Here is a 23,047-nt window from a genome sequence, read left to right on the forward strand (position 1 = left end):
ACAACCCCTTAAGAAACTTTAGAGTCACTTGTGTCAACACTTGGAGTTATTGGTTTGTCTGGAGAAATGGGATAATATTTTACAGTCAGGTTTTACGGATGCTCTGTGGCTCTGCAGCTCCAAGGAATCTTGAAGAACAAGCCTGTGTTTTGTTTTTGTGTTTTCCTGAGATTCACATTCACATTTCAGTGATGAGGTCCTGTGATTTCTGCATCATCTGGTGTTCACCTGCATTTCCAGCAGAGGCAGTGGCATTAACCATTCCTAATTAATAGGTATTAATAAAAAGGGTGTAAATAGACTGGAAATACATTTTAACATTCTCGGGTGGTAAAGCCAAAGTTTTAAAAGTAGTACTGGTTTTGGTTTTCATTAATTTTATTTCTTGAGAGCTGAAGCACAGGGTCTCATGGTCATGAGGAAGTTATTGTGGCTGTTGAATTCAGGGCACTCTTTTCTAGGAAGATGTTTTACACAGAGAGAACTTGAATTAAAATCAGAGGAGGAACCCTTAGACTTTTCTTGTACAAATCACCCTTCACTAAATTACCTCCTGCTACCTTAAAGTCAGATCTTCAGCTAGTTTATGGTGTTCTTATCCCTAAGACCCACAACTGCTTCCTGGGAATTCCACTATTTCTCCGCTTGCCCAAAATTTCCCTTCCACCCTGGGATACAAAATAAATAGTTAATTTTTGTCTTTCCCTTCCCACATGTTTTCATTGCCCATTTCAACAGTAAACTCAACACAGCAGTTTGTGCTCATTTATGTCATCTGAAAGTTGGGAAATTTAACCTGTTGGTGGCTTTATTGATGTTTTTAGTGGCAGATATAAAACTAGCAACAATACACTCCAAATGTCTAGTTTGGGAACAGTTCAAATGGCAAATTGTTTTATTTGTCTATTGATTGTATTTCTTAAAGGACAGTCCTTCATCTTGGTGTCCTTTCCATAAGGATCACTTGTGATTAATGTTCTCTGTTCCAACTGCTCCTTAAAGGTGTCCAGAAATTGAGACACTTGCACTAAGAGCAGAGTGTCCAATACCTGACCAGCAGAAATATTCTTGTGGCTATTTTTATTCAGTGACACTGTGACAAAAATAGTCACAGTATCCAAGGTGTAAATTGAGAAAAAAAGCCACAATAATTTTCACTGTATACAGGCTCCTTTTGTGGCTTGACAAACCTGAGTTTTGCAAAGCAGGATGTAAGTCATGACTAGCAATAGTGATTATAATCCTTGTGCATGCACTGCACAGTGCAAGCCTCATGTGAAGATCTTACACTGACTTTCAAGAAATACCAGATGGTTTATTTTCTGTCTTCAGAGTGCATCACTCTTAACTTACTGCAAATAAATGCAAGAACTATGTCAAATAGGTACAATAAATGTCAAATCAGACATTCAGTTTTTCTGTAAGAAACTGAAGCTCCTCAACCAAGTTCCAAAAGCCTTTTGTCCTTGTAATCCTTGAATCCAGTTTGACAGAACTGAAGGGGGGGTGGGGGAAAGAAAGAAAGAAAGAAAGAAAGAAAGAAAGAAAGAAAGAAAGAAAGAAAGAAAGAAAGAAAGAAAGAAAGAAAGAAAGAAAGAAAGAAAGAAAGAAAGAAAGAAAGAAAGAAAGAAAGAAAGAAAGAAAGAAAGAAAGAAAGAAAGAAAGAAAGAAAGAAAGAAAGAAAGAAAGAAAGAAAGAAAGAAAGAAAGAAAGAAAGAGATCCTCACAAGAAAAAGAAAATTGGTCTTTTACTTTATTCCCAACTGTGAAACTTTCCACGGGCAGAAACTCAGTTAAAATGGGGACAATAAAAGCTAAAAATAACTTCAGTTTCCATTAGAATTTAGGGAAAGAATGACCTGGGTCATCAAGATCTGTTCCATGACCATAAATATATAACACTGGAGAGTTCACAGAACATCTCTTCTTAATCTCAGAAACTCCTGCAAACTAAAAAGCACACCCTAAACACTCCCTGAATTGATCTTAAAATTGGTATACAGAACCTAAATGTATAAAAAAAAAGCCCAAACCAATACCCAAGAAACAACAAGCAGAAACAACCAACTCCAAACCATGAGACACAATGAGGAGCAGGGATGAAAAACAGATCTACAAAATTCCACTGTCCCATAAAGTAACTCCCAAGTGACACTAAGGAAAAGAAGCAGCCCAGTGGACCTTGTCAGTGTGGTTCATTCCCAAATTAGGGGACTGCCCATAATCCTGGGCAGGCAAACAACAGATGCCAACTAAGCCCTTGAGGTCTTCTAAGCCTCAGAGAGTTGTTCTCTGCCCATCCCCTTGCAGCAAAGGGAGGCATCCTGCTCACTGCTCAGGAGGCATCAAAGAAGAGCCTGGGGGAAGGAAGCTCCCTAAATCCTGCAATTAATGATCAGTCCTGAATTGTAGGATCAACAAAATATGATATGTGCAGAGAAAGCTTAACAAATACAATTTTTTTTTAGTGCCCAAAGCTTTACTTCACAGTCACTGCCAATCCTGTCCCAGGCTCCCTCTTGGAAAAAGGAGCTTTCCCTCCTGCTCTGTTTGGGAAGCTCTCCATCTTCTCCCAATCTTCTAATCTTCTCCAGTTGTCTAGACCAAGTTTTATTAATGGATAATTCAAAGCCATTAAATCTGATTCCAGTAATGCTCCTTAAGCTGAACAACTCTCCTCTCCCCCTGGGATATGCACCCAAACATACATATTTTGTTACAGACTGTACCATTATTATTGACACATTTACTGCTCCCTTTATTTTGGCAGCATAAATAAACCAACTTTTTAAAGGTCTCTCTAAATTATAGGTTCTCTTTTCCTCTAAGCACTTACATAGCCAATTTTTAATTCTGATTTGAGATGTCCTTTGTGAACAAAATCAGGTGGGATTACAGGTGATATCCTGGATGAGCTTTTTCCTGTTTCATGTTTCACTTTTGGGTTGCTCTTAAAACCAAGGGGAAGAGGAAGGGAATGCAGACAAGCTGGAGGAGGGTGGGTTTGTGTAGTATATTCTCCTTAAATTGTATATTTATTCCTACATGAATTTGAGAAAGAGAATAGACTGAATTTCAGTCTAATTTTAACCTCTAGGCTGCAAACAGTATTCAAAAATGTTTTCATTCTCACATTTTTTTACACCAGAACAAGGATCAAAAATAAAGGAGTGATTCCCTAGTTCCAATGGTAGGAATTAATATTCCCAGAAGACATCAAAGATGCTTTTGAGAAAGGGAATTAAGCACAAAGTACTTGTTTTTATTGTGATTTTGCAAATGTTCTCACAAAGACATCTGTGTCTGCTTCACAAAAAAAGTGAAAAGTGTGTGGAAAAAGGAGTAAAATGTGGCTTTATATTAGCACATAAATGGCTTTTAAGGTGAAAAAGAGAGGAGAGTTTATACTGTTGTAATTCTGAAAGAATAAATAGTAGGAAATAGTAAGTACCTCTTCGAATTGTCTGATATAAATGAGGTCTTAATCCAAACTGAAAACAGGAATTATAGAAATAAGGAGGAAAACTGATCTGGATCTAAACTCAAAATAAAGTCTCAAAATACGTTTCTGGATGTTGCTTGGATCAGGCTCTCAGCACCTGAGGAGAGCAATTCTTGCTCTGTGAGAGCAAATTTTCCTCTCTAAGGAAATTCTCATAGGAAAGACCAAAGTTCTGCTCTTTTTCTAAACAATCTTTTAATCTGTTTTGACCTCCTACATTTCTGTGTGGAATTTACTGTGGAGTTCCTAAACCCACCTTGCAATTTCTGCTTGAACTGTGGTATTTTTGTGAACACCCCATTGCTTGAATTTTCCATCTTCTCTCTGCTCTCAGTCAATTCTGTTTTCACCTTCTGATGGGATATGAAGTTATGCCTTGACCTGCTAATTTAAAAGTCTTCTCTCTCATCTTTCAGGCTGTTTTCACTTCTCTTTGTCATGTCCTTTTTTCATAACCTGAGGTGTTTTTCTCTTCAGACTACCACTGTAAAATTGGGCTTCCAGCTCTGGAAGCTTCTTGCAGCTCTAACCTGAATCCTGTAAAATTTTCCATGTTATTCCTGTGATATTTCAAGTGATATTTAATTTTTTAAAATATTTTTTTCCCTTTTTGGGGGGAAGAAAATAATTCCCTAAAAAAAACAGAGAAAGCTGCACAGTTGTGAAATCCTCAGACCTGTTTTCCTGCACTAAAATGTGAATTCTTTGCCACCTCTCCCTTGCAGTTTTGAGTTCCACCCCCAGCTTCTTGTGTCTGAATGATTTTTCCTGCTGTTTACTTTAATTCATATATTATACATCTCATCCATAATTTATCATAAAGAGGGACCTTCTATTATTTATCACCTGCATGATGAGGACATGCATGTGCACACATGCATATATGGACTATTTTCTTACATAAAACTAAAGATTAAGCTATAAATATTTAAGGGAGATTATAGTCTAAGCACATATTGCTCCTGGAAGTTTTGAAAAATAATTTTTTTCAGCAACTCTAATACAGGCCACAGGGTACACAGGGTTAGAAACAGAATATTATTTGTTCGAGAGGATAAATAAAAGTAATTTAAAATTTTATCATCTTATTGAAGGTAAATTCTACTTCAATGTGTCCCAATTTCTTCTTCAAAACTTACTGTCTTTTAAGAGCCTTAAACAAAAGTCATGGTTTAAAAGATACAGGTTTTTTCTTATACTTAAGCACTGGAGACTATTTCAGTTCCATGCACTGTGTGCTGTGGTGCAGGGCTAGGCTGGGACTAGAACCCAGGGAGATGGACAAGACTGTCCTAAGCAATCATATTCTTTCATTTAAGTGGTGTCTGCTGTTCAGAAGACAACCTACCAAACAAACTTTAAAATACTCACTCTTTAGTCAGTCTTCCTGTACAGAGTAAAACTCAGTGAGTGTTTTGTCTGAAAAATGGAAGAGGGGAGTCTGAGTGTCACAGAAAATACTCGTTATTAATCACTGAGAGAACCTCAGTTTCCCAAGGCACAGTATAGAAAGTGTTTGCCACTCTAACCACAATTCTCTGTAGCAAATAGTCCTTCCAAACACAAACCTGCTCATTTGCAGACCTTAAAGTGATGCTCTTTCCTTCTCTTATCAGAAGAACTTCAGCAAGCAGAAGTTCTTGGGTCCCCACGCTTTCTATCACCCAAGTCTGGGCAATGACAGTGAAACAAAGATTGATGGTGCCCCTGCTGCTTGAGCGTTTGCTGATGCAGGAAAAGCAGCATCTGAGCTAAAAGGCAACGCTATGCTGAATTTGTGCTTTTTAACATATTATGTCCCAATTAAAACCAAATACAAATTATGTTCAGAATGGTGCTAATCACATCACTTACCTCTGAATGGTCGGGTGTTTGCGGTTTCTATTTAAACAGGAAACTGCTCCAGGAAAAGTCAGGCTAAAAGGATCTCAGAAATTAGGTGAGAAAAGGGACTGGGATTTTGATTGTGTGTGTGTTTGGTTTGTTTGTTTGTTTGTTTTTTACGGTAGGAAGAAGTTAGTGAATATCTGTTACCTTTGGTAATGTCACTTTCTTTCCTCATCGCTGTTTTTATTTTTTTTTTTTTGGTGGCTGCATCTGTATAATAGAAATTAAAAGCATTTATTATAGAGACCAAGCAGGCTTGGAGTACAGAGTCCTGTCCACCCAGGTGAGATCAGATCTCTCCTTCAGCACCTCTCACCTCATGGAAGGATGTTCTACAGACTCTGCCACAGGGGGAGAGATAACCAGGTAACAGGGAAAAAAGCATAGAAGAGTTTCAGCTTTAATATCTCATTTTGAAAGATAAGGTGAAAGGAAGTCAATGTAACAGGTTGGTCACACAATCAAATCCCATCCAACCATTCACAATTAATTATTCAAGCCTTCCTTTGTGCTCCTGTCAGTTTGAACAGAAGAGCTGTCAGGTGCTGAGTCTCTGCTGAAGACCAGCCTTAGATCATTATTATTGAGCTGCCCCTTCTCGGGCTCTGGGGCCAGTGCTACTGTCAGAAAGGAAAAGAAATGAAATACAGGATATTGACTTTTGGATCTATGGAATGCTGTGTATCTGTTTATTTATTTATTTATTTCTCTCCTTCCTTCTGTGTCCTTTGCCCTGTGCTTTGTACGACTCTCCCTTTGCCCCAGGAGGAACTTGCAAGTCCTCAAGGCTCAGTTCACAAGGATTGCATTTATGTTCCACTTTTTTGATGGCAATGCTTTAGGGAGGCAGATACTGAGTCTCAGCCATGGTCATGGTGGAGAATTCAAATCCTCAGGTCAGTGACACGAACTCTTGGGGCTCTGCCTGAGAGGATTGCAGTGAAGAAGAATTGGCTTTCTCCCAGGAGATAAAGACTGTGAACTATGAAAGCAATAATGTTGACCCAAATAACAGTTGCTCAAGAGATTGAACCAATGCAGAATTTGCTTAGAATAAATGCCATACAGCTGTCAGATTTACCTCTGTTAATTTTCTTTCTATGAGATTCATTTATGGCTGTTCATATCCCTAAGCCATTGGCTGCATAAAATACTATACCCAGATTAAAGTTGAGTATCAGGAAGAGAGACGAAAAATAGTTTTAGTTCAGAGCTTTTTCTTCATTGTTTTTTGCTGCCTAGTTTTGAAAAATAGGGATAATTATTTTTAAATGTTCTCATCTAAGTGACACCAGCATTTTTTGAATGCTCACATAAAATGTTAAAATTGTACTGTGTTTTCTCAGGAGAAAGAATGGCATCAAAGCAAATTGAGTGAATATCCTTACTTTAGAATAATTTGTCCAAAAAAGAGTGCTTACAGACCTTATGTATTTGAAGACACAGAATCATAGAATGGTTTGGGTTAGGAGGGATCACGAAAGATCATGAGCAGGGACACCTTCCACCAGCCCAGGTTGCTCCAAGCCCTGTCCAACCTGGCCTTGGACACTTCCAGGATGGGGCAGCCACAGCTTCTCTGGGCAACTTGTTTCAGTGTCTCATCACCCTCATGGTAAAGATTTTCATCCTTAAATCTGACCTAAATGTCCTTCTTTCCATCTGAACCCAGTACTCCTTGTTCTGTCACTACAGTTCCTCATGGACAGTCCCTCTCCTGCTTCCCTGTAGCTCCTTCAGATCCTGGATGGTGCTCTGAGGTCTCCACATCCTTCTCTCCTCCCAGCTGAACAGCCACAGCATTCTCAGCTTGTCTTTGTAGGGGATGTTCTCTAGCCCCCTTTTCAACTTTGTGGCCTCCTCTGGACTTGTTCCAACACTTTCATGGCCTTCTGATGTTGGGGGCACCGGAACACACTATTTTAGGCAGTGTCATAGAAACACAGAATCTTAAATGGATTGGGTTGGAAAAGACCTCCGAGATCATCAAGTCCAACCCTTGGTCCAACTCCAGTCCCTTTACCAGATCATGGCACTCAGTGCCACGGCCAATCTCAGCTGAAAAACCTCCAGGGATGGGGAATCCACCCCCTCTCTGGGCAGCCCATTCCAATGCCTGAGCACTCTGCAAAGAATTTCTTTCTGATCTCCAACTTCAATTTCTCCTGGCAGAGCTTGAGCCCATCGTGCCCCTTTGTCCTATTGCTGAGTGCCTGGGAGAAGAAACCAATTCCTACCTGGCTAGAACTTCAGTGTCTGACCAGAGCAGAGTAGAGGGGAGAATCACCTCCCTCAACCTGCTGCCCATTTTGCTTCTGATGATCCTTGTGGCAGTTCCACACACACAGCTGGTGTTGTTCTGCACCTGCAGTTGTGCAGGAGGCTGTGGATGTGTCTGACTTACACTGGGTGCCCTTGGACAGGTGCCAAGGACACACTTGGGGCTCTGCATGTCTTGGGTGGACTGAAGGTGCTGTACATGTGTAATCTTTTCTGTCAGCTCAATCCTGCTTAGGCAACTTTGTGCTGCTTGCAGTTTCTGGGAATGTAAGGAAAGTCAATTATATAGATCTTCATGTATAAGTGTTATTAGCACAGTCAAGGCCATCTGTGCCTGTGTCTGTCATATGATGCTGACAAGGATGGTCACTCTGGGACTCAACATATTCTTCAGTGACCTGTGGAGATAGAGAGGATGATTGCTCAGGGAGGCTGTTTAAAGTCTAGGCAATGCTCATCTGCCTCTGCTTTATTTCCTTTTTTTAATTTAATTTTAATCTAATGCTGTGTTTCCTGAAAAATAAGTTTTAAAAGTGGGGAAAGTGCTTCGTGTGACTTTCAGCCTAAAGTCCAATATTTAGTATATGAGTTTGCAGTAATTTTTCCAGAAGACCTCTGTTTCCTTGACATTCACCATTTAAAAGAGATGAGAAAAAAACATCGTAGTGACTCTGGTTTCTTCATAAATGCTGCTATGCAACCCTAAATCAGAGCTGTGAGGTCTAACAAAACAGGTGCTCTTCATCATTTGTAGAACTAATTGTATCTTTAAGTACAGGGAAAGCTCAGGAAAAGCAGAAGAATGTTTAACACACGTTGCCTGAAACATTAGTCTTGCCAAGGGCTGTATATTCCAAATAATTTATTCTGAGGTCTTCACACAAGAGCACTGGTGAAGACAAAACAGTGAACACTCTGAGGATGGAAAGAGGAGGACAGTAGTAACATTTAGCTCATACATGGAGCTTTCCATATCAAACTGTGTCCTTGTGCCCCTCCATAAAGAGTTGAATGTATCTGGCAGGTCTTCAAGCACAGCATGTGAAATGAGGAGTAAGAAAGGATGTTTGTAAGCTCAAACCCCAGAACTGGGATAGAGGATTCCCAAATCTGCCACAAACACGCAAGTGAAGTTTGGGGAAATCAATTAGCTCTAGTGTGCCTCAATTTCCCAACCAAATAACAACAGACTAATGATGGAAATTATCTGAGAAATGTATTTGGGCATATTTGCATAATGTTGCTGATATGTGGACAGGCTTCCAAGTGATGATTCTCTCAGCAGTTCGGAAAAGGCAATAAAAAACTCCTAAAATGCTTACATTTATTCTAAAGGAATGATGCTTGTTGTGCTTATAATGATATTTTCTTTGTGCTTCCAGTCTGAGGGAAGTAATAGCACAGAATCACAGTAATCTTTATGAGGGAGTCTGGAACTACACATCCTTCCCAGTTTTATCTCACATAGATCTTCAGGCTGAATTGAAATACCCCATAATCTTGAGCTGATGCCCCGCATAAATCACACGGTGAATTTAGTCTGTGCTGAAGAGTTATATTTAATGAACCCTCTTTATTGTTAAAAAGTGAGTTTGACGAAGATGTCAGCAAACAGAAAATGAATGGCATGATAACCACACATCCACTCACAATATTGTAACTCCTTGCCAAAGTGTTTCTGATTATTGAGCAGTTGTAAGAATTATAAAACTGTAACCCACAAAAACTTACGTTAGAGGGGAAACTGGTGTGTGTGAGAGAGGGCAAAGGAGAAGAAAAGTAGGGATGGTTGGGGGACACTGTGAAAATAAAAAGTAGTTTTTAAAGAACTGTGGAAAAGTGACTCCATGGATTTAACACCATTGTCTTGTTCAAAAAGATAGAAATGTACATTATTAACTGCTTTTTTCTTCCTTTCAAAAATTATTCACTGAACTCTCTCCCCAGAGGACTGGCCAAGACTCTCCAGAGAAAATGATTTATTTTGTCTTTAATGTCTAGTGGAGCCACTTTCTCCCACAGTGAATATTTTGAGTACTTTTCATCCAAACAACAAAGGTTTAATTTTACAAATAGGGCAAGGAAGATACTTACTCCTTCCCATGTCATTACCCTAAACCCAAATTAACCTGTTTAGCTTTCCCTAATTTTACACTCTCAAAATATATAATCAAATAAAAACACTACAGTAGAATGTACCATAGGAAGCTTTGTCACTGCTCCTGCACAAATTCGGAATGCTCAGGTGTCTTGTGAAGCTCTGAATAGCTCTTTTCATGAAAGGGAGAGGGTACAGTTATAAATTTCTCATAAACCTGTTCCTTTGCTTCATTACCTTCATAGTTACCTGCAGAATAAATGTGCTTAAACATGTGGGGCCACAGAGTTGCAGCTGCTCTAATTGATGTAGAGCAATATTGATTATTTGCAGTCAGTCAACATAATTCTGCTGCTGGTGGCACTTGTAATTCTGTGTATGCAGGGCCGTGATTTATTCTGATCATATTGTCTGTAACACTTCATATTCTGTAAATACAATGACTTCTCTAAACTATTAAGGTGCACATTTGATGATGGTGACATAAACCAACTGCTGTTCAGGCCAGAGGAGATGGAGCTTTTCCCTTTAGCTGACAAGCCTCTGTTTAAATTTCCGTGCAGGCAGAGGGAGGGATGGGTTATGTTCCTTGATTATAAAAAGAGTAGAGCATAAGTTTATTTGTGCTAAGCCACCAGTCAGCTCCAGGCTATTTATTTACGTGGGATGCACCAGCAAAAGCTTGAGGGAAAAGATTTTAATCCTCCAGACAGCTCCATATATCATGGGCAAAGCTGAATCCTCTTTAATCAGAGCCCCTAAAACTAGCTAGTGATTTAATATTATCTGCTTGCTTTCTAGCTGAAATAAGGAAAGCAGCTTCTACAGCAGTGTATGCAAGGACTCAAATCATCCAAAACTGTGCTATTGAAGATTATGGCAGGTTTATTTAATATCCTGGAGGACTGACAGTTAAAACAGCAGGTAGAGAACTGTAGCTGCTCATGCCTAATAAACTCATAGACGATTAAGAGGGAGAACAATTAAATATAAACATTATGTAATCAGTCAGGTCTGTGCTAACCAATCACAAAATAGTAACAATTGACACAACCTAGTCTGTGTACATGAAAATTGAGCATGCAATTATTATTTATTTAATAAATAGAAACCCCCTTATGTTTATTCCTCCTCTTTTTTAAAGGCCACTGCATACCTGACATAAGTGGGATTGGTGTGGGCAGTTGGCATGAAATACATTTTTGCAGTCTCAGGAACATGGAGAGGACAATAAAATCTGATCTGATTTGTGTAACTTGCCCAACAATCTCATTTTCAGGATGCCCATTGCCCAAGTACACAAAGTTATTCAGAAAATGAGAGCACTGCACACGTAAGAGCAAAAGGCTCATGTGACTTTCTGTATTCTGAGGTCACAGAGACAGACATGAACTCAGGGAACAATTGAATTTAAAGCAGCTAAGGCCATGAAGGCGGCTACCACCGGCTTTCAGGACCTGCTGGATTTTGGAGCACTGTGTTCAGGACTCATCCTGTCTCAATGAGAAACAAAGAGGGTGCCAAACCTCTTGTTCCTGTGGCAAAGCTGTCATTGACTCAGCAGATAATCTCTCTCAGCTTAATTTATAAAGCCAAACTGGAGCTCCATTTCCCTCCCTCCTCTCTTCCCCTTTCTTTTTTTTTTTTAATTTTGCTTTTTTCCTTCCTTCTTTCCTTCCTCCCTTTTCTTCCTTCCTTCCTTTCCTTCCTTCTTCCTTCTCCAATTTTATTCACCTTACGGCTTTATGGACAAGAAATAGTCAGGTTTATTGTCTTAGTTAGTAATATTTCCTGCAAAATATCAATGGAAATGTGGAAACTATAGCTATGGCAAAACCTCTAGTTTTGAGACAGTGAGATATTGGGGAATGGAGAAGTAAACCCCAAGTAACTAAATGTCTTTAAATCCATTTTCTTTGGAAAGATGCAGAACATAGATATAGAACATGATAGGGATACATCTCTGTGGGCTTTGAGAAGCCTGGAATAACAGGTCAAATATGGCAGCAGCCTCCTCTCCCTTGGACAACAACCTCCTATAGCTTTTATGCTTGTTTTCTTGAAAAAATGGGAATATCTAAGACTTTAATTCCCCGTGAGTAACATCCTACCATGATGGCACTTCAGTCATCTAAGCCCAGATCTAGGAGAGGCAAAGACCAGGACATGTAAAGCAGAGTCAGTATGAATTAGTCTGAAGTGTAGCCCAAGGCAAGGGTAATTTGCTTGGAATTGATTAATAATGCTCATTGCCCTTGGGCTGTTGGGTAGTGCTGTGGCTTCTCTCCTGCTCCTGGTTCTGCTGGACATCAGCTGTATGTTGTTTCCCAGACAGGGATAGGGACAGTGGGCAACAGGCTCCAAAGATATTTGTAGACCCCAGAGTTGAGGGCTGAGTGAAAATCATTTTTATCCTCTCTAAGGTGTGCTAGTAGGGTCTGTGAGCTTGGCTGCATCACATGAGGGGAAGTTGTGCTGCTTGGGGGAGCATGGTCATGTTTTGACCATCTGCAGCACCTGCTATGAGCAACACCCCAGGTGTCTCATGTGGGTAGAGGACATAGAATGACACTTGCAAAGTGAATCATAGAATAGAATCATAGAATCAATTGGGTTGGAAAAGACTTCTGAGATCATCAAGTCCAACCCTTGGTCCAGCTCCAGTCCCTTTACCAGATCGTGGCACTCAGTGCCACATCCAATCTCAGTTGAAAAACCTCCAGGGATGGGGAATCCACCCCCTCTCTGGGCAGGCCATTCCAATGCCTGATGACTCTCTCTGGAAAGAATTTTTTTCTGCTATCCAACTTAAATTTCCCCTGGCAGGGCTTAAGCCTGTGCCCCCTTGTCCTATTGCTGAGTGCCTGGGAGAAGAGACCAACCCCCACCTTACCTCCCTCTTTCCCTCTGTATCGCATTCCTCCTCTAATCTCTGGGTTGGATATGAAAAGCATTCCCAGGACTGTGTCTCCAGGGCACAGTTTCAGCCTGGCTGCTTCCAGCACGTTGTCCATGCCCAGAGCAGCAGATTGTTTTGCTTTGAGAGTGATGTTGTAGCAGTGCTGTAAAACTGAGTGATGGTTACTCCTTTTTGGCTCTGCTGGGAGGTCTCTCTCCTTTTCTGCACAGGTCGCACTGGAAACTTGCTGAGCAGAAGCTGTTCCATCCAGTGGAGGTGACAAGGAGTGCTGATAAGAGTTTATTTGTTCTGTATTATCATTTGGCACATGGTTAGAGCAGCCATCTGTTCTCTTAATTTCCATCAACCCAATTTAGCCTGCAATAACAGAGCGCTGTTAGATGTGTTTCCAACAAAGTAAAAATCAAATATGATTTTGTTAAACCATCTTGAGGATAACATTGCACCTATTTAAAGACTACCAGCATGCTGGGGGAAAAAGGCATGATTAAAGAATAATTAACATTGGGGTTTTAAAATATTCTCATTTTCATATAAGAATATTACGCACTAATTTGACAGGAAAGTGTTCACATTTTCTTATGAATTATACATGAGAACAATTTCACATAGGAAACCTAAACAGAATTATTTTAACTCATTAGTCAGACCTGTAAAATTTTATTTTAATCTCTAATATTATACAGTGTAATGGAAAGTATTAAAAACCTTATATAAGAGCAATTTCATAATTGTTAATGTGACCTCTTCTCAGAGAAATGAACACCTTTGTTAGTGCAGCTCAACTTTAATGAAGTCGTGGATTGTTTAGGGCATTAGTCAGCAGATAGTAAAAGGAGGGATGTGTTTCAAAAATGTCCTGGGATTTGGGGCCTTTAGTTGAGGTTGGTCAAGCCTGGGTATGACCCAGTTTTCTCCACCTCTCCCCTGTTTATTTTCTTCAGGAGAGTAAGACTCATCTCTTCAGGGACTTGCTATATATCTTCAGGTCAAGTGGTTTGCTAATATCTCAGGTGAAGACATGAATTTCAAGTTCTAATTAGGAAATGAAGTTTTGTTAAGGGAAGTTGTTGATAGAATGTTGGTGCAAAGACAAATGATGATATAGCCTGGTGAGCTGTGCAGGGAGATTGGATCCTGTGTTAAAGGTTGGAACATGGAATTTTCCATACAACTAATTCCAGTGTCAGGACAGACAGATGACACAGAATGGAGGAAATTATTCTCTAAGTCCATGACTCTGAAATCACAATTCAATGAATAACTGAAGTAAGTTTAGCATTGATAAGAGGACTAAATTTCCTGGATGGGCAAATTGAAGAAAAATCTGTATAAAGGAGAATGGTGACATTTTACATTCGCTCTTCATTTACTGAACTTCTGGGCATGATTCAAACTTGAAAAGGAACTTCGAAAAGTTGTGAAGGTGTTGAGCAAAAAAACTACAGGAATATTCCAAGATATGAATAATTCACAGGAAATGATTTAGGAAGTTCAATCTGTATAACTAAATAAGGAGAAAGATGATATAAGAGGTAATTTCCTCGTGTTCTGTAAGTACTTAAATGGGCAGAAGATTTCTGACTGCAGAGGAAATCTTTAATGAAGGCACAGTGAGATCCAATAACTGGGGCAAAGCCAGATGGACCCAAACAATACACTAACTTTCAAAAGTGAGAATAATTAACCACTGGAATAATTTAGCCAGGGGTGTCACACACTCTCCTCTTACAAGAAATCTTTAATCATGACTAATGTCTTTTTAAAAAAACCTATAGAGTAACTTCCAGATATGGACTTGGTGCAGGAGTTAATGGGGGAAGCATGAAAGGTGAGAATAAATGACTCTAATGGTCTTTGTAGTCCTTGGATCTATGTAATTTGTTTCCAGTCTCACAGAGAGGCAAAGTCATGTACTAATGACAGGTGGGATGCTGAAGAGTTATAGGTTCCATTCCCTGGTTTTCCACTGACTTGTGTGCATCACTCCGTGGATCTCAGTCAGCTTCTCTGTGAGACATTTAAATGTTCATAGAATTACAGAATGGTTTAGGTTGGAAGGGACTTTAAAGACCATGTACTTCCAACACCCCACCATGTGCAGGAACACCTTCCACTAGACCAGGTTGCTCAGAGCCCCATCCAACCTGGTCTAGGGTTTAAATATGACTTTTAACTAAATTCAATACTATTTAAATAGTAATATATTTCTATGTTTGCCTGCAGCACCAAAGCAGAAGGTAGTGAGGGTTCAGGGCAGCCTTTGGACTCTTTGAGACACATATTCCAGATGTTGGACCAGATTTTCGAAGGCACCAAGCATTGAAAGCCAAAAAAAATTTCAATGTCTCTGAAAATCAGATGCTGAAATTATTATAATCAAGTTTTCAAGGCATTAATACAAACACTGCCGAGGAGGAATAATAAATGGGAATTATGAGCTATATTTTGACAGTGTTCTTTTTAATTGCTGTGAAGGAGGCTTCTCTGTCTTCCTCTCTTGAAGCCTGCTAACAGCCAAACAAACAAAAAGCTCCAGTTTATCTGAAAGGTTGTTTCATTAAAAATCTTTATTTGGCATATTAAGTAGGTGAGCCAAAAAAAATTGGACTTTATTGCAGCAAAGCAAGAGCAATTAAATGAGAAGCGCCTCCAGAAGAAAGCGCTCCCTTAGATCAACAGGGCAACGAGAGCCTGTCGATTCCCATCCTCTGCATTTCTAAACACTTTCTGAGGTACAGAAGGCAGAACACTCAACTCTTGGGCTTTGTCACAGCTGACAGCCTGTCGGCTTTCATGAAAATGCTCTCCGTTTAGGAGCTGACAGAAATTACAGGCATTTCCCCTTTTATTTCTCTGTCATCTTTTCTGTCTCGCCTTTCTCCAGCAGAAGGAGGGGCTGGTTATTAAAGCATTACATAAGTATGCAAAATATATTAAGGAGAAGAGGGGGGGAAGGAAAAGCTTTAGCCCTGCAATTATACACAATGTCTGTTGGTGAGAAATGTGGGATAACATCTGATATGTGGCAATAACTATTTGCTTTCAGTTATCTTTAAAGTGGGTGAAGCAAAAATCTCTGGATAATGCTTTAAGTGAAGGTTTTATTATACGATTGCCTGAGTAATTTCCAACAGGAAGATGATCTAAGCAGTGTTAGATAGCTCGAGTATGTTCATAACTTCTCCAGAAACTACAGCAAGATAACACTGAACAATTTCTTGGCTCTGCACAGCTTTCAAAAGCCTCTTTAATTAAGTGGCAGGCTTTTAATAAGTGTGCCCCTTCTCACAGACCCAGATGCATCACTGCATCTGAGGGAACACTTCCAGGGCTGAGGAGGGAAGGCTTCACTCAAATATGAGTCAGCCCTATGGGGTCTGGAAATAGCTGACAAATCTACATCTACTCTTCAGCCTCACAGTGGCCGCTCCTCATCCACAATCCACACCCCACTTGTGATTTCAGAGCAAGTATGAGCAGCAGGAACTTGTACAAGGTAAAAACGCTGACAAAAGTGAGCTTTCAGCAGTTTTAAGGGGAGCTCTGAATTTGATCTTCTAACTTAATTTGTGACAGGTATTTCATTCTTATCCTGAGAAGGGAGACAGATTTAATTATTAAAGACTACCCCTCAAAACTGTGTGGAGGATCTGAAAACAGTGAGAGCTTTACAAAAGCATAGGGAAAGGAATTTATTTTAAGCTTTGGCCACATTTTGTGTGATCTCCAACTTGTGTGTACTGCTGGTCTCCAACAGTGTGACTGTGCAGGAATTATGTATATTTAGCAAAGACAAAAATGGGTCCCAGAAAAAGAAATCTCCACTGCAGAGGGAGCACATTTCTGCCTCTCAGCTGTTTAGAATCCACTCACTTGACACAAATGCACAGCATGTGCAGATGTACTGGAGGGACCAAAACGGTCACAACCAGCCCATTAGCACCTTTTTTCTGTGTTCCTGGGTCTGTGATGTGAGAGCAGCGTCTCGGCCACATCCACCCCTGGTTTGGAAACATCTGATTTCAGTGTGGATTGGGCTGCAGAGGACATGTCTGCATGGGGCACCCACAGCCTGGCAGCCGTGCCAGCAGAGTGGCATTGCTGTGGGCATCACACACCCGTGCTGGCTGGGATGCAGAGCTGGTTAATGCTCACACAGCTGGAAACAACAGCCAGAAGAGATTGCCTTTGCTGTGTCTTCCAAGTAAAGCCCTTAAATGTGCTTCCCAGCTCCTGAAGCTGTCATTTTATGCTGCCCACAGAGCAGAAGGGAGATGACTGTGCTTCCATTACCTGTAGTTCTTATAATATATTTCTTGGCAAAGGTGGATTTGCTTTATGAATATTTCAGTAGTGTGGAAACTGCATGTGACACCAGAGTCAAACAGCCTGTGCTTTTGACACCAAAATTCTAAATATCCTTCTGACCTAAAGTTAGGGGTAGAGGCAAACCTCGTTAGAGGGTTCAGATGTTGAATATCACTGTGATGAGAAGAGAGGGTGGCACAAGTGTTTATGAGTATTGCAAACACTCGGTGTTCTGAGGAATTGGGGATTGTGAAAAGAAAAGGAAGAAACACTTAAAATAGGACATTACATTATACCTAGGGGCTACAGTGTATTTTATTGGTTTAATTTATTACTACTAACTGTCTGTATCAGTTCATCCAACCATTGCAACTAATGTATTAAAATATAGGATGTAAGAGAGATCTGTTTTTTTCATGTAAGCTTTGAAATGCCACGTTTCAGACACTTGGCTGTGAAACAGAGATGCCACCTAGTCAGGGCTTTTCCTATGACACTCTACAGCACATTTGTTCCTAAGCCTTCTGTGTGCAAGCAATTGGATTTTCAGAGGCATATGAATTCAATGTGGTTCCTCTATAAGAACAAACCTCTTAGCCTGTAAATCTGTAAATCCAACCAGGCTGGACTAGAGTATTGCTCATGGCTGAGGAGATTGCTCTTGCCATCCTATTCTCCCTCCTCCTTCACACCTTCCCTTGCCCTCCTATTCTCCTTTTTCAGTGGGCAAGTACCTCAACACCTTCCATGCCCTCATTATCCCTCGATTTATTTTCACAGAATCACAGAATCATTTGAGTTAGAAAAACACTCCAAGTTCATCAAGCCCACCCTGTGCCCGATGCCCACCTTGTCACCCAGCCCAGAGCACTGAGTGCCACGGCCAGTCCTGCTTTGGGCACTTTCAGGGCTGGGACCTTCAAACCTCCCTGGGCAGCTCCTGCCAGTGCCCGACCACTCTTTCCAGGAAGAAATTCCTCCTGATGTCCAACCTGAACCTCCCCTGGTGCAGCTTGAGGTCATGTCCTCTCATCCTGCCAGTTGTTACCTGGGCAAAGAGCCCAACCCCTACCTGGCTCCCCCCTCCTGTCAGGGATTGCAGAGAAGAACAAGGTCTCCCCTGAGCCTCCTCTTCTCCAGGTTAAACAACCCCACCAGTTATTTAACCATGGTGTGGTTATTTAATTATTCAATATTTATATAAGGTTGGGTGAGGTTGGCTGATGTTGCTTTATTCAATATTTTCTGCTCTAAGGGTCAGTCCTGTCTTGTGACATTAAAAGGTTGTTAATTTTTTTCCCCATTTTTTATATTATGTTTTAAAGGAGATTGCCCTCTGTAATGATACCATTTCCTTTCTGTCTTCTCTCTGTTGGATTGCTTTCCCACTGATGCATTTGTGAGCAAGCATCCTGACTACACTTAATTATTAAAAAGTCATTGCTCAAAAAGAGCTCTGAAGAAAAGGAATTATTTCTTGAATATTAGCTCATGATGGGTTTCATCTTTGTGTATTCTCTCCCCTAATTTTGGAGCCAGGTTTATTTTATAATACATAGGTACAGGTATGTATCTTGTAAGATCTACCAGCCACTAGAGAGAAAATAGAAGATGTAAAAGAAAAAAAAGACATAATATTTTCTCCAGTGTAAAAGTTTTAGAAATGCACACACAGGTTAGACTATAGTATTTTTAAAGTGGAAAGATTAATCAGGTGAGGCTCAAGATTGCAGTGCATTCCATTTATGGCATTATGAGGAAAGCTTTGGAGTGAACATGTACCATGTAGATGTTAAGAGTTTTTAATGTCCTTGCTTTTAGAGCAAACATTTATGTCCAGATGGAGGCACTGCTGCAGCTGTCACTTGATCAAAACTGCACATGTGGCTATATATACTATTGTATTTTCCACATATTCTACAATTACTACCAAAAAATTATATATTTGAAGGAAATTTAAACTATATTACTTCCAATCTGAATGAACAAATGCCTACCACAAACATGTCAGCCTTGTTCAGTTTCAGGGAGAAGTAACTTTCTTGAACCTAATTTTCTTCCTGAAGAAAACCAACTTTCCTGTGTAGAATTAAAAAAAAAACCAAACTTTGGATTTTAAATGACTAATCCTGAACTGTTTGTTGAACCTCATCTTTCAGATGCAATCTGTCTACCTGCTTACATTGTGCTTCTCTGATCACAGACTGCAGTGTTATTATATTATAATGTATTAATCATCCTCTGCCAGTGGCTCAGCCATGGAATTCCTGAGGTGCAGAGGGAGCTCTGCCCATCCTGCTGGATGTGACAGGGTGGGCTGGGGATGCTCCTGACACTGTTGCTGTTTTCCTTACAGGTATCACAACCTCACTGCCTTCCTAACACCTCCAGCTCTGCTGCTGAATTGCCATCATATCATTCTACCACATTATATTAAACTGGATTAAATGTGTTGGTTCTTTACACTGTGTTTTACTTCAGCTGCCTCTTATATTATTTTTCAGTTGTGGTATTGGCACATTTCTTTCCTTCATTCCTCACCTTTTCCTTAAAGATCCCAACCTTTTTGCACATGAAGTGCCAGTGAAATACACATGAATTAATACCTTTATAAGCATTTGCAATGAGTACTTATTAAGCTTATGATTGGCAGCTTCGAGGCTGGCAAACAAAAGTCTTCAGTACCTTGAGGCTGTGTCACCCACCCTCCAGTGTGAGCAGACAGAAGGACCTGCAGGTGTTTTAAACACTGCCAATTTTTGTGTCTTTCAGGACCTAGATTTCTCATCACATCCACGGGAGCCTTGTATATTTTAGATGTACAAAATGAAGATGGGCTGTACAACTACCGATGTATCACAAGGCACAGATACACTGGAGAAACACGACAAAGCAACAGTGCAAGACTTTTTGTATCAGGTGATTCTTTCCTGTGTCATGCTGAATGAAGTGGTGTCTGTGTCTCTCTCTAATGTGCTCAGCTGGCAGGGCAGGGGTTTATGCCTTCATGCAGTAAAATTCAGATGGAAGTGGTGAGTTGTGAGCTGCTGCTGCAAAATAAAATGCCCCACTTTAAAATCCTTTCTTTCTGTTTTTCATCTTCTATTATATATAAAAAAAATAGCATGGCCAGCAGGACCAGGGAAGTGATCCTTCCCCTGTACTCTGTGTTGGGGAGGCCACACCTTGAGTGTTGTGTTCAGTTCTGGGCCCCTCAGTTCAGAAAGGATATTGAGGTGCTGGAGCGAGTCCAGAGAAGAGCAACGAGGCTGGTGAAGGGACTGGAGCACAAGCCCTATGGGGAGAGGCTGAGGGAGCTGGGGTTGTTTAGCCTGGAGAAGAGGAGGCTCAGAGGTGACCTCAGCACTGTCTAGAACTGCCTGAAGGGAAGTTCTGGCCAGGTGGGGGTTGGTCTCTTCTCCCAGGCACTCAGCAATAGGACAAGGGGGCACAACCTCAAGCTCTGCCAGGGGAAATTGAAGTTGGATATCAGAAAAAAATTCTTTCCAGAGTGCTCAGGCATTGGAATGGGCTGCCCAGAGAGGTGGTGGATTCGCCATCCCTTGAGATTTTTAAATACAGATTGGCCGTGGCACTGAGTGCCATGATCTGGTAAAGGGACTGGAGTTGGACCAAGGGTTGGACTCGATGATCTTGAAGGTCTTTTCCAACCCAATCGATTCTATGATTCTATGATTCTATGATTTTATATTATCCAAAGAGCCTGTAGGGTGTACTGGACAGTATGGTGATTTTTAGTAGGTTCCGAGTGCTTTGTGAAAGGATTGCGGGTGGGATTCATCCCATCGAAAGTTGAATTTTTCAGGGAAAGTATCAAATCACCTGAACTTCCCTGTTAAGAAGAACCAGAAAAAAGGAACACTTCTAGGGGTAGTGACCCGACCTACTTCAGCTGCCCACTTTGGGGTGAGATGATTTGCCCCATGGTGTCTATTTTTCTCTGTTAACCCTCACAGAAGCTCAGGATATTTAGCTCAGCTGTAGGTATTTCCACTGCAGGAGTCTCAGGTTAGCTGAGGTGCATTTCAGCTTCCTTTTCTTTCATTCATCACACTTCTATCAGTGTAGCAGTGCTTCCAGGAGGGATCTCCAGCCAGGAGGAGCTTGTGGCCTGTGACAGTCCACCCAGGGTGTTGTGGGAAGGCAGGAGGGTGAACTGGTGGCTGCTCAGGACAAAAAAGTGCCAGGGCAATGGGTTTGTGCCGCAGGTGGGGAAATGAGAAGGTAGATGGAGTGTCTTTACTTATCCTTAAAATTGCAAATCATCTCCTGACTGGTGTGTGAGTGAAGCACAGTTGGGTTCCACACATACCCTCACCACACATTTAGGGGTGTCAGCACAGAGCTGCTCCAATCCCAGCCTCTCCCCATTTTGTCCCAGTGAGAGGAGATCATGGAATCACAGAATCATAGAATCGATTGGGTTGAAAAAGACTTCTGAGATCATCAAGTCCAACCCTTGGTTGGATGCCAGGGGAGATGCCACCAACTCTGTGCCTGGAAGTTGCTCTCAAACACCTCTGTGTAGGATTAGCTCTTCTCCATCTCCCCTTCCCCTCCCTCATTTGCTCTGTGACCTGTATTGGCATGTGAGCAAACCCAGAGTTGTTTTCCTGCATCCACAGAGCTCACTAAGGCTGTATCCCAGAATCATCTTTCTCCTTGTATCTCTGCCCTACAGAAAACATGCCCACTGTCCCACTGAAAGCTTTTCCTCCCTTTCTCTGTTACTGAGTTGCCCTAAAGATCAGTCAGAGTGCGATGACCTTCCCAATCTGACAGTCACTGGGGTCTCTCTCCTGTTGACCCTGTCTGCTCCTCTTTTGGTCTTTTAGTAAGAATAAAACTCTAGTGATTAAATCTCAACTCTCCACCCCTCTGTCTGAGAGCCCCAAGGGACACAGAGGTGAACACAAGGTTTGGCATTAATAACATGCTTTCTGCCCTACTCCAAAATCATCATTGTTGAAGCATTTTGGACCCCCCTGAACATGCAGGTCAGTACTTAAATATACTAATGATAAAAAAAATGGTGTGATTTTTCAGGTTAGAATCACTTACCAGTCAGATCCAGGAGTTTCTTCCTTTGATAGGTTTCCCCTGTGGGTAAAGCTCTTGCCTCTGATTTTCCCAGCCAGATGAAGGGGTTTTCCTGCCCAACAGTCAGCCTGCTTTGGTTTTATAAGGATAGGCAGGGTCCTATCCTGGCTGGCTCCACAACATGGTCTGCTTCTGAATGAAATCACGCCACAGCTGAGCCAGTGGTAGCATAAATAAAATCAGGCTTGTAGCTTGGTTACCACAAGAAAAATTCTAATTATTTCACTGAACAAAAGGGGGGAAATGAAAGCTCTGTCATGTTTGTAATCCAGGACAAACACCCTAAAAGATGTGTTCTGTGTGGAGTTGCCTTTTCTATTTTCCTCCAAAGACAAAATCAAAAGACCAAATTTTACCTGTGTGCAATAAGTGGCTTTTTTAATTAAATGGGATTAATTATCCTTGATCAGAGCTAGAATGGACTGTGATTTCCAGTCCTGTTAATCTACTGAACAAATGCAGCAATTATGGGCAGAGTTTGCCTCTTAATATTTCTCTAACAGGTTTTCATTTTTCTTTGCTGGAATTTATATTTTAAAGAGTGATCTTTTAGGAACTAAGATCAGAGAATCCATGAACATAGTTGTGAAAGGTCTGCTTGCATCACACCTACATTTTTGCCTGCCTTTTCCATCCATGTATGTTCCTCACGTTTTGGGGATAAAACATTTTGGGGTGGATATAGATCATAGTCTGTTGGCCACATGTTTAATACAAGTTAAGCATCATTATTGGTTAAAAGAATGAGAAAGGTAATGCACAGACAACAGCAAACACACATGTGAACAATTAGTGTGCCTATGACCAAAGCAAATTTAATGTAAGAACATCTCCTTGAAATCACATGGACTTTCTAAATGAAATTTAAACCAAGGCCATTAACATGTGACAGAATATTCTTCTATTACTCATTATAGTGTGATTTTCC

At 40.8% G+C, this 23,047-nt stretch overlaps 1 protein-coding gene across 2 annotated transcripts in view; it reads left to right on the forward strand.

Annotated features, from left to right (window-relative positions):
• DSCAM (DS cell adhesion molecule) overlaps positions 1-23,047 on the forward strand; it is a 465,618-nt gene that overhangs the window by 253,367 nt on the left and 189,204 nt on the right. For both annotated transcript variants that reach the window (XM_071566625.1, XM_071566633.1), the window contains exon 4: positions 19,771-19,917. In XM_071566625.1, coding sequence (XP_071422726.1) covers positions 19,771-19,917 — 147 coding nt within the window. The remainder of the gene's footprint in view (positions 1-19,770; positions 19,918-23,047) is intronic.

The sequence above is a fragment of the Pithys albifrons genome, chromosome 1, assembly GCF_047495875.1.
Source record: "Pithys albifrons albifrons isolate INPA30051 chromosome 1, PitAlb_v1, whole genome shotgun sequence".
NCBI lineage: Eukaryota > Metazoa > Chordata > Aves > Passeriformes > Thamnophilidae > Pithys > Pithys albifrons.